This window comes from Penicillium odoratum, assembly GCF_028828045.1.
Source record: "Penicillium odoratum strain IBT 22623 chromosome Unknown utg000001l_segment0_segment0, whole genome shotgun sequence".
Taxonomy (NCBI): domain Eukaryota; kingdom Fungi; phylum Ascomycota; class Eurotiomycetes; order Eurotiales; family Aspergillaceae; genus Penicillium; species Penicillium odoratum.
The window spans coordinates 3300145-3313002 of NW_026643143.1; the positions used below are offsets into that span (position 1 = coordinate 3300145).

A 12858-nucleotide genomic window follows, 5' to 3' on the forward strand; every position below is an offset into this window, starting at 1 on the left:
TATAGAAAATAGAATCTGATCCAATGAAAACAAGAAAATGAACAGAATACTCGTTACCCGAAATCAAAATCAACAAGTCATCATGCAGTAACATCATAATAATAAATGAATCAGTTTCGGAGAAATGATTCAAGAATTTAACACATGCCTGGTGCCTTGAGACGAATGGCTTCACATCGTTCACAGATAGCTAGCTGTACAGGGCCACCGATAATACGACCCTTGGCTGTACGCTTCGGCTCGCCTTCACGGACAAAGAAGCGGCCTTCAGGACCGAAACCGTCTCCACACTCATGGCAAGTAAAGCAGCGTTCATGCCATTGCCCACCAATAGCGTTGACAACAACGTCATCGAGGACATGCTGCTTACAGCCTAGACAGCGGGCAGCAGTGCGGCGAGAGTGACAATTGAGACACCAGGCAAAGCCATCCCTCTCGACAAAGGGTGTTGTGGAATTGAAAGGCTGTAGAGAAAGAGGTTAGTAAAGTCATATGCTTGACAAGAAGTTATGGATCAAACCTACATCTCCACACTCAGCACAGAAAAAGTGACCAACATGCCATTCTGCACCACAAGCAACTACGACCTCGCCCTCAATTGGGGTCTTGCAGCTCTTGCAGCGGGGACTGTATAGCTCATGGAAATCCAGGTGGCAGTAGAATCGAGGCACACGATCTTCATCTGGTGAGCTTGCCAGACGTTCCTCTCGACTAGCGGAGGGCTCCTCATAGAACGCAACACACTCTAAATGGGTTTGGCAATGGAAGCAGACGAAACATTCCGGGTGGAATCGACAGCCTCCGGCTGTCACGATCTTTCCAGAAATACCGAGCGAACATGCCTCACAGCTCGCAGTTGGTACCCCAGATCGGCTGTACGGCGTGGTCCACCGACTCTGTGGTTGCAAAGGCTGTCTTCCCGAGGGCGTTGGGAGATCCCGACGGTTCGTTGGAGGCACTGGTCTCGATCTACTCTCTTGTTTGACTGACGAGCTATATTCCGAGATAGTTGGCTCCTTGATATCTGGGATGTTGATAACAGGAATGGGAGGTGCGGAGACTTCAATGCTGGGAGTGATCTCAATGCTTGGCGACACCTCGATAATAGGCAGTGGAGGTGGGGAAGAGCGGTTGGGCTTCGACTGTTCCGCTGGCTGCCACTTCGGATCAAAACTCACAATCGGTCTGCCGATTCGATCACTGACAGCAGAAGGCCGAGGAAGATTCTCGCTTCGGTCTTTAAGCTTCTTGCTGGTGGCGGCCCGGATATCATCGCTGCGGATCTCGATACCATCTTTTGTGGGGACCTCTTCCATGGTAGAGGGTTCGGGTGGTGGGGTCGGTTCGTTTCTTGTGTACCCAGCGTTCCGAGACTGAGTAGGTGGGTTCTTATGAATATCAAATTTGGAAATTTTGTCGCGAACTGATCCATTGCTGTTCCGATCCCTCAGCCAGGGAAGAGGCTTGGGTGTACGCGAAAATGCATTGCGAGGTTCATTCCGCAACGCCGACGAGTCAGACCTCGAGAAGAGAGGTCGGGGGTCGGCTGCTTCTTTAACAGGCTGGTTGGGTTCTTCATAAATATGGTCATTGGGGTTTTTGAATACCCCCTTGGAAGAGTCCCCGCTGACTGTTCGAATCTTGGTGACAGGCTCCGCTGGATCATCGGGAAGGGCGAAATTGACTTTAAGGTTCTTCTTCAGGCCCGCTCTAGATGACCGTCTCTTCGCTGAATCCATGGTAAGCTCCGGACTCGAGGGGCTACTCGAAGAGCCACTAGAGCCAATTGAATGCCTGTGTTTCTTAGGGGGGGAGACCGAGCTTCTTCGTGCGGGGCTTGAATCGCCCTTGCTAGAATCCGGATTGCGATATGGCGCGTAGGGGTTCTTGTTGGCCATTCCCGGGTTCTGATGCATCCATACCAGCTCTGTAGCTTCGTCCTGAGCTGCTTGATGTATACGCACGTCGTCATCCTCCAAGTCCAGTCCCTGCAGTGCATCACGTAGAGAACGCGCCTCTTCTTTTTCTTGGAGCCGATGGCCATTCTCGCGGTAAGAGGGGACTGGCGATGCAGCAATAGGCACAGAACGCGAGAAGACTTGCGAGGGGAAGACGTTCTTTCGCACGGAAACTGAACGTGGCTCTTGGGCTAAGGGACGGCCGATGGGACCACTCTGGGGGACATGGGAGGTTGATCGACGATGCGACAGCGCGCTACCAGCACGGGCTTGTTCTTCAACGGGTTCTTCAGAGGGTCGGTACATTGAGAAGGCGGAGGCGGCGCGTGGGGGTAGGTCTTCCTGGGGATTGGTTATGGATGTCGCTGCTTTCCCTGGGTATGGACGAGAACCGGTGGGACGAGCTGGACGATTTGTTCGGAGGTCTTTCAAGTAGTTTGCTGGAGAGGCGCATTAGCTTCTCCCTCTTTTCCTGAATCCCGCGAGCACTCTCCACGGGTCCCAAGGGAATTGAAGAAGCATGAGTCAGACCCAACTTACCGATCTGATCGCCATTCATGTAAGTTGGGCCGGGAGGAGAGGCCTTCCGCTGGCCAGTCTTGGTATTCTTGTGCATCATACTTGCTATCCTTATCCTTGCCCTTATCCGTTGGAGTCCGGTTGAAATCCAGCAATGTAGGGGAGGAACGACGTCAATCCGAGAGATATCTAAAAGCGGGTCGCGATCTGATCTCCGCTCTACCCAACTGCGGGCCCAAACAAACACCACCAGGGCAACCAATCTAATCAGTTATTGCCTATTTTGGCTAGGGCTTAGGGCTTTATCTGCGTTTATTGTTCCTTATCACCAAGACCCTGAACAGTAACATAAAGTATAATTCTACACATATCAATAGCAAAAGATATTCTCATTTGAATCAAGCAATTCATAAGTACAAACGTGGGAAACCACTCTCTCCCAACATTGAAGTAGATTCAATGAAATACTTCATACATCGTACCAAAGCCGAAGTTCCTACAATAGTGCCAACGTTGGAATTCCCTATACGTCTCCGTCCATATATTTTTCGTACTCCCTTTGGTATTGATGGCAGTCGCGATGGTATCTCTCATTATTCTTGTACTTTCACGGCGGGATGTTTGCGTTTGGCGTAGAAACTAAAGCACATCTTTAGGCGACAGTGAGAGAGGATGTGTTCCCAGGTAGATGATCAGATTTGAAAAAGGAGATGATTGGAATCATGACTCCAGATTTGATTGAATTGCGAACAATATTATTTATTGTTTCTGGTACCAGTCCACGAATGAGGTCTCCGAGGTTCTCTTAGATGGCTAAGCCAAGACACAAAACCAACATAGCCACTTACCTATTCTTGGCCTCCTTCGTGGATGACTAGGGTCCTGAATCTACTCCATGATGTTGTCCATTAACATACGCTTATGAGATCGCTCCGAGTACTATCATTGTGTACTCGTGCCTACCATGTCCGGGAGGTCTTGGATCCGGGGTAGGGGATACCCATTCTTGACCGTCACTTCGTTCAGTGCGCGGTAGTCGATACACATCCGCCACTTATCGTTAGGCTTCCAGACAAAGATACCTGGGAGACCCTAGGGGCTACTCGACAGCCGGATCAGGCCGAGGTCGAGCAGCTTCTCGATCTGGTTCAGCTGCTCATCCAGCTTTTCCTTCGGCATCGGATACGGGTTAAGATTGATAGGGGCAGCTGCTCCAGTGTCAATCTTATACTCTAACGGTCGTTCTAGGGGTAACCCTCTTGGAAAGCTCTTCCTAAAAATTTCCTTATACTTACTTCTCTAGCACCTCTTAGATACGGGGGTCGTTATGGTGACTCTGATGTTCTAACCACGAAATCTAAGATCTTTCATGATCTGTGATTCTCAAGGGACTTCCGTCGTTCGCAAGTATCCCTCGCAAATCAAATCCGATCGCTAGGCCATTGCCCTCCTCCTCTGCCTCACGAAAGCCAGGAGCATAGTCATCCACTAGATCGACTTCCTCACCCTGGTAGATGTCCACAATCGGCTTCCGCATATCGACTCTAAGCACCAGTTAGTTTATAAAAAGCCAAAACCGGGAGCAAGAAGACTCACGGCTCATCCTCTAATATAAACTTCGGATCCCTATTCTCATCAAGATCAGGATACCTTTTCTCAATATACTGCAACGCGAGCGGTATCGACCTCTGATTGCCAGGACCAATATCACGATAACATTCGGCATGTTCTGGCGACATAATTTGGGCCCGGTAGGCCGTTTTATAGATACCGTTCGTTTCGAACTGAGCCCAAAGCCCTAGTCCTGTCTCTAGGGTTCGGTCATCAATAATCAGCTTAGGATAAAAATCCCTGAAAAGCACCGTTCCATCAAGCGCCATATGCATATCGAGAAAATCGGGCCGGGCGACGCTTCGCTGGAGCTTGAAACTTTCGAGAATATCTTGGTTATCTTTCACGGGCAAAAACATCACAATTTCCTTCGCTAGAAATTCCTCGCCATCCTCCCACGGAAATAAACCTAGTATAGCCTTAGCCAGTAAGGCTTGTTTCTCTTCGTTCAATTCGGTAATACAAATGTAGACCATGCCGAAACCTTCAACGTCACATTCAATGAAAGACTCGTCCTATTTTCAGATTAAAATCAGAATGGGAAAAGCAGGGGATGTTTCGTACTTTAAGTTCGGGGCCTTCGAAAAGACTAGGCTCATCCTGTGATGCTCGAGAGTGATAACCCTATTGCGGGGTCAGTAGAAAACCAATTAAGCAAGTCACACATCTCGAAATCCTTGGTCTGCTGTCGCCCATTCCTCGATCAGATCTCGTTTCTGTTGATCTGCGGTGTCGCCGCCGACCCACCGCTCACGAACAAAATGCCTCCATGCACGAGTGGCGGCATCGAGATTGTCCCAATCGACATGTTCTTCGTGTTGGCGAATAAATGAGGGGATACCTTCAGGCCACTGGCTATGCGACCTTTTGAGGGACATATTTGAATGGCGTGGTGGGAGTTGTGAGGGTGAAAAGAGGTGACGGACGCCCAAGTTTGATGGATGCACCCAATTGACACTCTAAGGCCATGGGGACACGAAACGAATATTTCCAACCATCCATATCTGTTTTGTTCCCGCGTGCAATCTTGGAATCTGGAGTAATAGCATAGAGAAGACTGGAGCTCCTTTTGCGCGTTTCTCCGCACCAGTTCTTCGGCACGGCCCCACGACCCCACAGCAATTCTCCAAACACTGAAGTCAATGCTTCTTTAGAGTTCCTGGATACACTAGTGTCTATTGGTCTGAAGTCGCCGGAGAAGCCACCGATCCCCCAAGATCCCGGAAATGACTTCATATCCCGAGGTCCTTTTATAGGCCCACGCAAACGCCGAAATCGGCACTAAGTCCGACTTTCATCCTAATTGACTATTACGGACTAGACTGTCAGACCAAAAAGATGTGACTCGAGCACTTTTACGTTTTTCAAGCCGTTGTTTTCAAGAGGCTCATGTTGCGACGAAACCAGTCAGCCAACAGGTGTCGCCACTAGCAGAGTCCAAGAGGGCTTTCTTGGAAAGAACCATCCGGTTCCCTGAGGGTCATATATTCCTCGGAGTTTCGAGGACGGAATCCACTGGAGATTGGACATGGCAGACAATGTGCCTATCGATGTGATCCAGTCACATCAAGATGACCAGGACTCTGCAGCGAGCTCCAAACACGCTACCGAGATTCCTCAACCCCCTACCCCACAGCCTGATCCTGACGAGAAGTACAAGCATGATGTACCCCCCGATGGTGGCTATGGCTGGGTTTGTGTCGCATGTGTGTTCTGGATCAACGCCCATACTTGGGGAATCAACAGTGTGAGTGACATATTCCATGCAGGAATGGCCACATGTGCATGCAGCCGGAGAATTCAATGCTATTACAGTATAATCGCTAACAATTGTTCAAACCTTTAGAGCTACGGCGTCTTCCTCAGCTATTACCTCTCCCATAATGTATTCCCCAACACATCAGCTCTCTCCTACGCCTTCACCGGAGGTCTCAGTATCTCCTGCGCACTCCTCGTCGCCCCATTAGCAACATTTCTCATCCAGCTCTATGGCACCCGCCTCGTACTGAACATAGGCGTCTTCTTCGAGACCCTCTCCCTAGTCGGCTCCTCCTTCGCCACACAGAAATGGCACATCTTCCTCAGCCAAGGTGTCTGTTTCGGCTGGGGAATGGGATTCCTCTTCGTCGGCAGTGTCGGCATCGCACCACAATGGTTCCAGAAACGCCGCAGCGTCGCAATGGGCATTACAGCCGCTGGTTCAGGTCTTGGTGGACTTATCTACTCCCTTGCAGTTGGAGCAATCATTCCACGCTATGGACTAGGCTGGGCGTTTCGCGTTCTTGGCATTGTATCTTGTGTGGTGAATCTCGTCTGTGGAAACCTGCTTCGCGATCGCAATAAGCTTGTCGGGAGTCGGTTTACGGCTTTTCATTTCCCGCTGCTGCGTCGACCTGAGTTTGTCCTTTTTTTGGGGTGGGGCTTCTTCAGTATGCTGGGCTATGTGGCGCTGTTGTTCAGTTTGGCCAATTTCGCGCTTTCGGTGGGATTGACCTCCCACCAGGGGAGTGTTGTTTCGGCACTTTTGAACCTGGGACAGGGTCTTGGTCGTCCTTGTGTAGGCGTGTTCAGTGATAGATTGGGCCGAATCAACATCGCGACGTTTTTGACGTTCCTATGTGGGCTCTTCTGTCTTGTCATTTGGGTCTTCGCTGATAGTATGGGCGTGGTATGTTTCTTCGCTGTGCTTGTGGGAACTGTCTCCGGTACATACTGGGCTACTGTCTCGCCGGTGCTGGCGGAGATTATTGGGTTAAGAGATCTGCCGTCTGGTTTGAGTATTACGTGGCTGTGGCTTGTGGCGCCTTGTACTGTTTCGGAGGTGATTGCATTAGAGCTCCGGAGCCCTACTGCTGATGGCGGGACTTCGTATATTGATGTACAGATTTTCACGGGTTTCATGTACATAGCTGCTTCCATTTGTCTATGGCTTGTTCGTAGTTGGAAGGTTGGTGAGCTTGAGCATGCGGAGCAGAGGCGAGAGTCCGTTGCGCGACAGGGGTCTTTGACTGAGAATCCTGTGACTGTTTCGTCTGCCTCGGAGGCTGGCGCTGCGCCCTTATGGACTCCATTTAGCATGGCACGAAGGATGTTTACGCTCAAAAGGGTATAAATTGAAACTACAGAGCTGAGTAGAAAACGATTTTAGAATGATCAATTTTCGTAACAAGATAATCATTGTGGATTGTGAAATGATAGTATCCTAAGAAAGCGCTTCGACTCTATTTTTTATCCGACGCACCAGTAATAAGCACCCGGACTCGTCGCTTGCCCGCACCGCGGCCCTCTTCCTTAACCGAGCTGACATTAACATGAACTCTCTGGAAGAGCTCAACAAAGACACCGCGTTCCTTCTCTGGGTGGCCCTTCTCTCCCACACGAAGGGTGTACTCCTCAGGATCGAATTCAGTGCTGCGGTGTGCCGCAAGCTCTCGTCTCTCCTTCGCATCCCAGCCACTAGACTCGCCGGGCAGCACAAAGTCCTCCAATCGCACCACACCCTCGATACCGAACCGAGGAACAAAAACAACGACACCATTTTCGAAAACGCGCATGACGTAGCCCTCTTCATCAACACCCTTATCGGTGCCGTCAACGGCCATCTTCTCTCCACGCGCCTTGAGCGCCTGACCGACGTAGTACTCAATACTAGCACGGCCGGCGAACTGTGCGTTACGGTGGCGATAGTTGATATTGCGGCAGATATCCTCCAGCTTTCTGCGAGAGGCGATACCCTCCAGTCCGGCGTGACCATCTTCGCCTTCGTAACCGATGGCGGAAGCCAACTGTCGGTGGACGAGCAAATCAGCGTATCGACGGATGGGCGAGGTGAAGTGAGTGTAGATGGGCGAAGCAAGACCGTAATGGCGGAATTCAGACTCGGCGTGGGCTCCGGCACAGAAGTATTCGGCAGAAGTCATGCATCGAGTGGCCAAAATACGGACAAGAGTGTTAAAGAAGGGGTTCTCAGGGTCGACACAGCGGTCCAGTGAGTTGGCAAGGGCTCCTGAGCTGGAAACGTCTAGTTCCATGTTGCGTTTCTTCGAGAGCTGGTTGATAAGATCTTCAAAGTTTTGCGGCGGAGGAGTGGCGTGTCGTCGTAGTAGGGCGGTTTGAGAGAAGGAGTCATAAATCTTGGAGGCAACAGTGATATTGGCGAGAAGCATGAACTCTTCAACCAAGCTGTTGGTTGCAAGCATAGACTTAGTTTTGACATCCGCCAAAGGATCACCGACTTCGTCAGCATCGGCCTCGATGCGAACTTCGGGGGAAGCAAGGTTCAGGGCACCAGCATCGTAACGCTTCTGGCGGAGGATCTTGGAGAACTTCAGGAGATTCCGCATGCTCTCGGTCAATTCATCTTTTTGGGAGGGATCGTCAATGCGTAGCTGGGCTTGTTCGTAACTGAATGCTTCACGGGACCGAATGACAGACTTGGTGAAGTCCGAAGAGACGATCTCTGCATTCGGAGTGAGCTCCCAAATAACGGAGAAGGCGTAACGTTCAACATAGGGTTTGAGTGAGCACAAATCCGTTCCCAGAAGGTGTGGAAGCATGTCAATGCGCTTATCAACCAAGTACACAGTACTTCCGCGAACACTTGCTTCAAGGTCCATTGGGTTATCAGGCTTGACAAAGTGTGATACATCGGCGATATGGACACCAACTTCGAAGTTGCCATTTGGCAGAGCGCGAGCATGAAGAGCATCATCAATATCCTGGCAGCCTGGGGGATCTATACTGCAGATGAGCAGATCACGGAGATCACGTCGGCCATTCCAGCCCTTATCCTCTTTCGAGGCAGGCACAGTCCAGCCATGCCCCTCTGATGGCAAACAGTCCAAAACAGATTTGGGGAACGGCTTGTATTGCACATCGTACTCTAAAAGAAGAGCTTCTGTCTCCGCACCCTTGGTCTCGAGTTCTCCCAGTGAGCGGATAAAGTGACCCGATGGGTAGCGGGAATCACGGTCCCAGGCATCGATGGTCACAAGGATACGGTGGCCAACCAGATCTCCAGCCTGCCGAGTACGAAGCCGTATCTTGGGGACTTTCTTGTCCATGGGGAGAACGAACACATTCTGCTGCCGACGACCAGAGGCGGCCTGTGCGCCGGTAGAGTTGGAGTCCACATGTCCCACGTATTGGCGCCAATTGCGTTTGATCATACCGACAACCTTGGCAGTGGGTTGTGGCTTTCCTTCGGAGCTTTTTCCGTGGGCCTTCTTGACTTCCTCTTGAAGAACCTTGCGCTCACGGTCCGTCACAACGACTTCGGTGTCATCGGTATCAGGGTTATCATTCCGTGTCACTGCTTCTTCGTCTACAAGCTTTGTTGAAGGAGACTTCCACTGATCTTGGGGCAACACTTCAATCACAACAACATCGCCTGCGATCGCGCGGTTACTATTGTCACGTCCCAGGATAATGAGTGGTTTGTCAAAGGCCGGGACGTTGACAGAACCTTCCAAGTAGTTGTAAGGTGAAACATTGAACACTCCTTGGTGCAAGGTTCCTGCTCGGATACCAGTCTGGAGCTTCGACATGGAGTAGTATTCGGGGTAAAAGAGCTGCCCACGAGCCGAGCCCTTCGCATCTCGTGCTTCCCGAGCTTCACTGATCATATCCAACAGCTTATCTGAGTCCTCCAAGCCAGCAACGTAATCCGAAAGCGACAAAGCAGAGATATTTTCAGCTTTGGCTTTTCGAAGGTTTTCTTTGTCATCCGTAATAACCACGATTGCAGGCACTGACTTTTCTTTCTTGCCCTTCTTCGAGGATGTTCGGAGATGCTCGCCATACCAGCTTGCCACAGTTCGCACAGCTCGGTCGTTGCGGTCATTGATTGACTCGTCCGGTTCTCGGCGCACGTGGGTCTCCAGGCGGAATTCGTTGAAAAAAAGGTAGAATCGCTTCTCGTCGGTCTTGATCAGGGAGAGAAGACGGTTGTAGATAGGGAGCGATTGGTTTCGGAGCTCTTCAAGGACTGTTTGCAAAATGATCACATCGTAGAATGCGCCAGTATGCTCGAATAAATCCATTCCATTTAATAGCGCATTTGTATCGGGTACGAGATAGTGGCCGCGAGGAAACGCCTTCGTCCCGGCGGGACGTTCGGAGAGGATGAATGGCGCAACTGGAATGGGTTAGCAGTAGGCACCGGTCACCAGTCATCGGATCATTATATCATACTGTTTCCATTGGCATCTGCCGGAGCGATCGAAGGACATAGAGAGCAGAGCTTCGACGAGCAAGGAATGTCTTGCCGCAGATAGAGCTCGCGGACAATCTTTTGCACCTTTCCACTTTTTGTGGACCTCACAAAGACTTTGCTGGCGACATTGGAGGCTTGTGGGTTGGAGGAAAAGTCCCTCCTTAAGCTCTTCATTGCAACGGTGGAGAATAGCAGGTTGGGTTGGCCAAATCGAACTTGGAACAAAGTGAGAAAATGATCTTTGCGGGCGACGGTTATCGCAATCACGATAGCTGAGTAATCACCTGGTGGAGGTGGGCTTGATGTGAGCCATCTGGATTATTGCACCATAACACCTCATTTTTTCTTCAAAAACTGAATATACGATATAATGGTTCTTGCAGTGAGTAATGGAAATCTTCTTATCTGAATCCGAGTCACTAATTGTTCCTTTACACAAGGCCGTGGGACAGCTATGCGCGACAGCAAGCATAACATCTAATCTGGCTCAATGCCAAATTCTGGTTCAGAAGGCAGTAGCAGCAGGGGCCAAGGTAAGCAATAGTATCTCATAATTATTATTCTTGAGCTCCGCCGATGGCTAAGTTTGCATCAGGTATTGTTCCTGCCCGAAGCGTCGGACTATATAGCCTCGTCGGCAGATGAATCCCTTGCCCTCGCTAAGTCCTCAGACCAAGATGACTTCGTGTCAGCTCTTCAGAAGGCAGCCAGGTTGGAGAAAATACATATTAATGTTGGCATCCATGAAATCGCTTCTGAGCAAAGACTCAAGAACTCTTTGATTTGGATCAATGATAAGGGTGTGATCACCCAGAATTATCAGAAAGTCCACCTGTTTGATGTTGATATTAAAGGTGGTCCAGTCCTCAAAGAGAGCACGTAAGTCAGCCTACTCTATAGCAATTCTAAATGCAATCAATAATGCTAATCAATATCTGCAGGAACGTTCAACCGGGAAAACAGATTCTCCCACCATTTGAAACCCCTGTAGGGCGTGTCGGTCTAGCAATCTGTTTTGATGTGAGTATCAGTCATTTGTAGCACTTTTATCGGAAAGAAGTAGCTCATCAGACCACGATTTGACCAGTTGCGCTTTCCCGAGATCAGTCTTGCGTTGAGGCGCCAGAAAGCCGATATCATTACCTACCCATCAGCATTCACAGTGCCCACGGGAAAAGCTCACTGGGAGTCGCTGCTCCGTGCAAGAGCCATTGAGACCCAGTCTTATGTCATTGCCGCGGCACAGGCCGGGCCGCACAATGAGAAAAGACGAAGTTATGGCCACTCCATGATTGTCAACCCTTGGGGAGAAATAGTCGCGGAACTAGGGGATGATCACGATGAACCACAAATCGTTACGGCGGAGATTGACCTTGATTTGGTGGCAAAAATCAGGCAAGAGATGCCCCTTCTTCGGCGGACCGATCTCTATCCTGAGATCTAAAGTCGAAGGACTGGGGCCTGAACTAGCTGCCCACGCAATATCTACCAATGAGATATTGCCCATTTCCAAGGATGTGCATGCTAGTGTCATATTCCTGTCTCGTTAGGAGATTATATACGCTAGATTTCAGAATCGGAAATGCATCGGTCGAATAACCAACATCATTTTATTTTAGCCCGCCTGTATTGATGCGATGGAGGGGACGAAGATATAGAGTAAGAGAGCAGGTAAGCAGGCGAAAATGAAAATTGAACATGCGAAAAACCCCCATCTAACAAAAGGGTCGGAACATCATATCTGCCTTGGCAGGTGGTACAGGCGTCAACCGAAATAGTTGCTTTCCGATCTCTCTATGTACAGTGTACAACTTGGGCCCAAAAGCGAGCCGTTCATTTCTTGGGCTCCTCTAGGATACCCTCAGCCTCCAGTCGTCGACGAGCCTCCTCAAGAGCCCAGGTTTGTATGCTAAAAGAAGGAGTCAGCATTCGCGATTCGAATTTCAATCAGTGGCAAGATCAAGGACGCGGCTAAAGCTGACAGCCGCGGGAAAGTCAAAACAAGTAGTACATACGAGGTATCAGGCTTGAAAACATATGCGACACCGGCAACCAGGAAGCTACCGATAAATCCGTAGTACCAGATGTTCTCCCATCCCTCCTTCTCGTACTTGTGGCCGGGCTTCACACCGAACAGCCAGCCAGTCGGGGGGTCATAGTGGTCACCATGGTCGGCGCCACCACGGAGGTTGCTGCGAGTAGAGAAGCCTTGGACGTTTTGCGGCTTGCGGAGCAGGCAACGCGAGCGAAGGATATGCGACACCGGCCGGGCAGGCATCTTGAAAATGGGGGTGGATGTGAGGTGACTAGAAAGTCGATGGCGGTCCAGCGAGGGGTATTTCGAGATAGAGGGTAAGGCTAATTGTCGCCTTGTTCAATATGATAGCACAATCCTAATTGGTAGTATGGATTGACGAGGAAGGAAGGGGAGGGGTTCCGGCGGTGATGTTGAAGCCGCAAAAGGCCGATGGGAGCTGGTGGTCATCACGCTAACCCCTTTGGGGGATTTTACCTTGGCCGCCTTTTATGCCTTAATGCCTTGGTGCCTTAGTGCCT

The 12858-nt window shown here is 50.2% G+C and overlaps 6 protein-coding genes across 6 annotated transcripts; 2 read left to right on the plus strand and 4 right to left on the minus strand.

Moving 5' to 3' along the window:
• Nucleotides 1-137: 137 nt before the first annotated feature.
• N7520_001258 (LIM domain protein) lies at nt 138-2577 on the minus strand (the record flags this gene model as incomplete). Its single annotated transcript, XM_057135193.1, has 3 exons — nt 138-464; nt 525-2398; nt 2499-2577. 3 exons carry the CDS (start codon nt 2575-2577, stop codon nt 138-140), a joined length of 2280 nt encoding a protein of 759 aa, XP_057001129.1.
• Nucleotides 2578-3834: 1257 nt separating this feature from the next.
• N7520_001259 (uncharacterized protein) lies at nt 3835-4966 on the minus strand (the record flags this gene model as incomplete). The annotated part of the gene is made up of 4 exons (XM_057135194.1): nt 3835-4021; nt 4074-4603; nt 4653-4712; nt 4754-4966. 4 exons carry the CDS (start codon nt 4964-4966, stop codon nt 3835-3837), a joined length of 990 nt encoding a protein of 329 aa, XP_057001130.1.
• Nucleotides 4967-5616: 650 nt separating this feature from the next.
• N7520_001260 (MCT family MFS transporter) lies at nt 5617-7200 on the plus strand (the record flags this gene model as incomplete). Its single annotated transcript, XM_057135195.1, has 2 exons — nt 5617-5835; nt 5935-7200. 2 exons carry the CDS (start codon nt 5617-5619, stop codon nt 7198-7200), a joined length of 1485 nt encoding a protein of 494 aa, XP_057001131.1.
• Nucleotides 7201-7309: 109 nt separating this feature from the next.
• On the minus strand, nt 7310-10476 carry N7520_001261 (exosome catalytic subunit DIS3; the record flags this gene model as incomplete). Its single annotated transcript, XM_057135196.1, has 2 exons — nt 7310-10224; nt 10281-10476. 2 exons carry the CDS (start codon nt 10474-10476, stop codon nt 7310-7312), a joined length of 3111 nt encoding a protein of 1036 aa, XP_057001132.1.
• Nucleotides 10477-10672: 196 nt separating this feature from the next.
• Nucleotides 10673-11746, plus strand: N7520_001262 (carbon-nitrogen hydrolase family protein; the record flags this gene model as incomplete). The annotated part of the gene is made up of 5 exons (XM_057135197.1): nt 10673-10684; nt 10743-10835; nt 10898-11181; nt 11244-11322; nt 11390-11746. The coding sequence occupies 5 exons, from the start codon at nt 10673-10675 to the stop codon at nt 11744-11746; spliced, it is 825 nt and encodes a 274-aa protein (XP_057001133.1).
• Nucleotides 11747-12135: 389 nt separating this feature from the next.
• N7520_001263 (uncharacterized protein) lies at nt 12136-12580 on the minus strand (the record flags this gene model as incomplete). The annotated part of the gene is made up of 2 exons (XM_057135198.1): nt 12136-12211; nt 12318-12580. 2 exons carry the CDS (start codon nt 12578-12580, stop codon nt 12136-12138), a joined length of 339 nt encoding a protein of 112 aa, XP_057001134.1.
• Between the last annotated feature and the right edge of the window lie 278 nt (nt 12581-12858).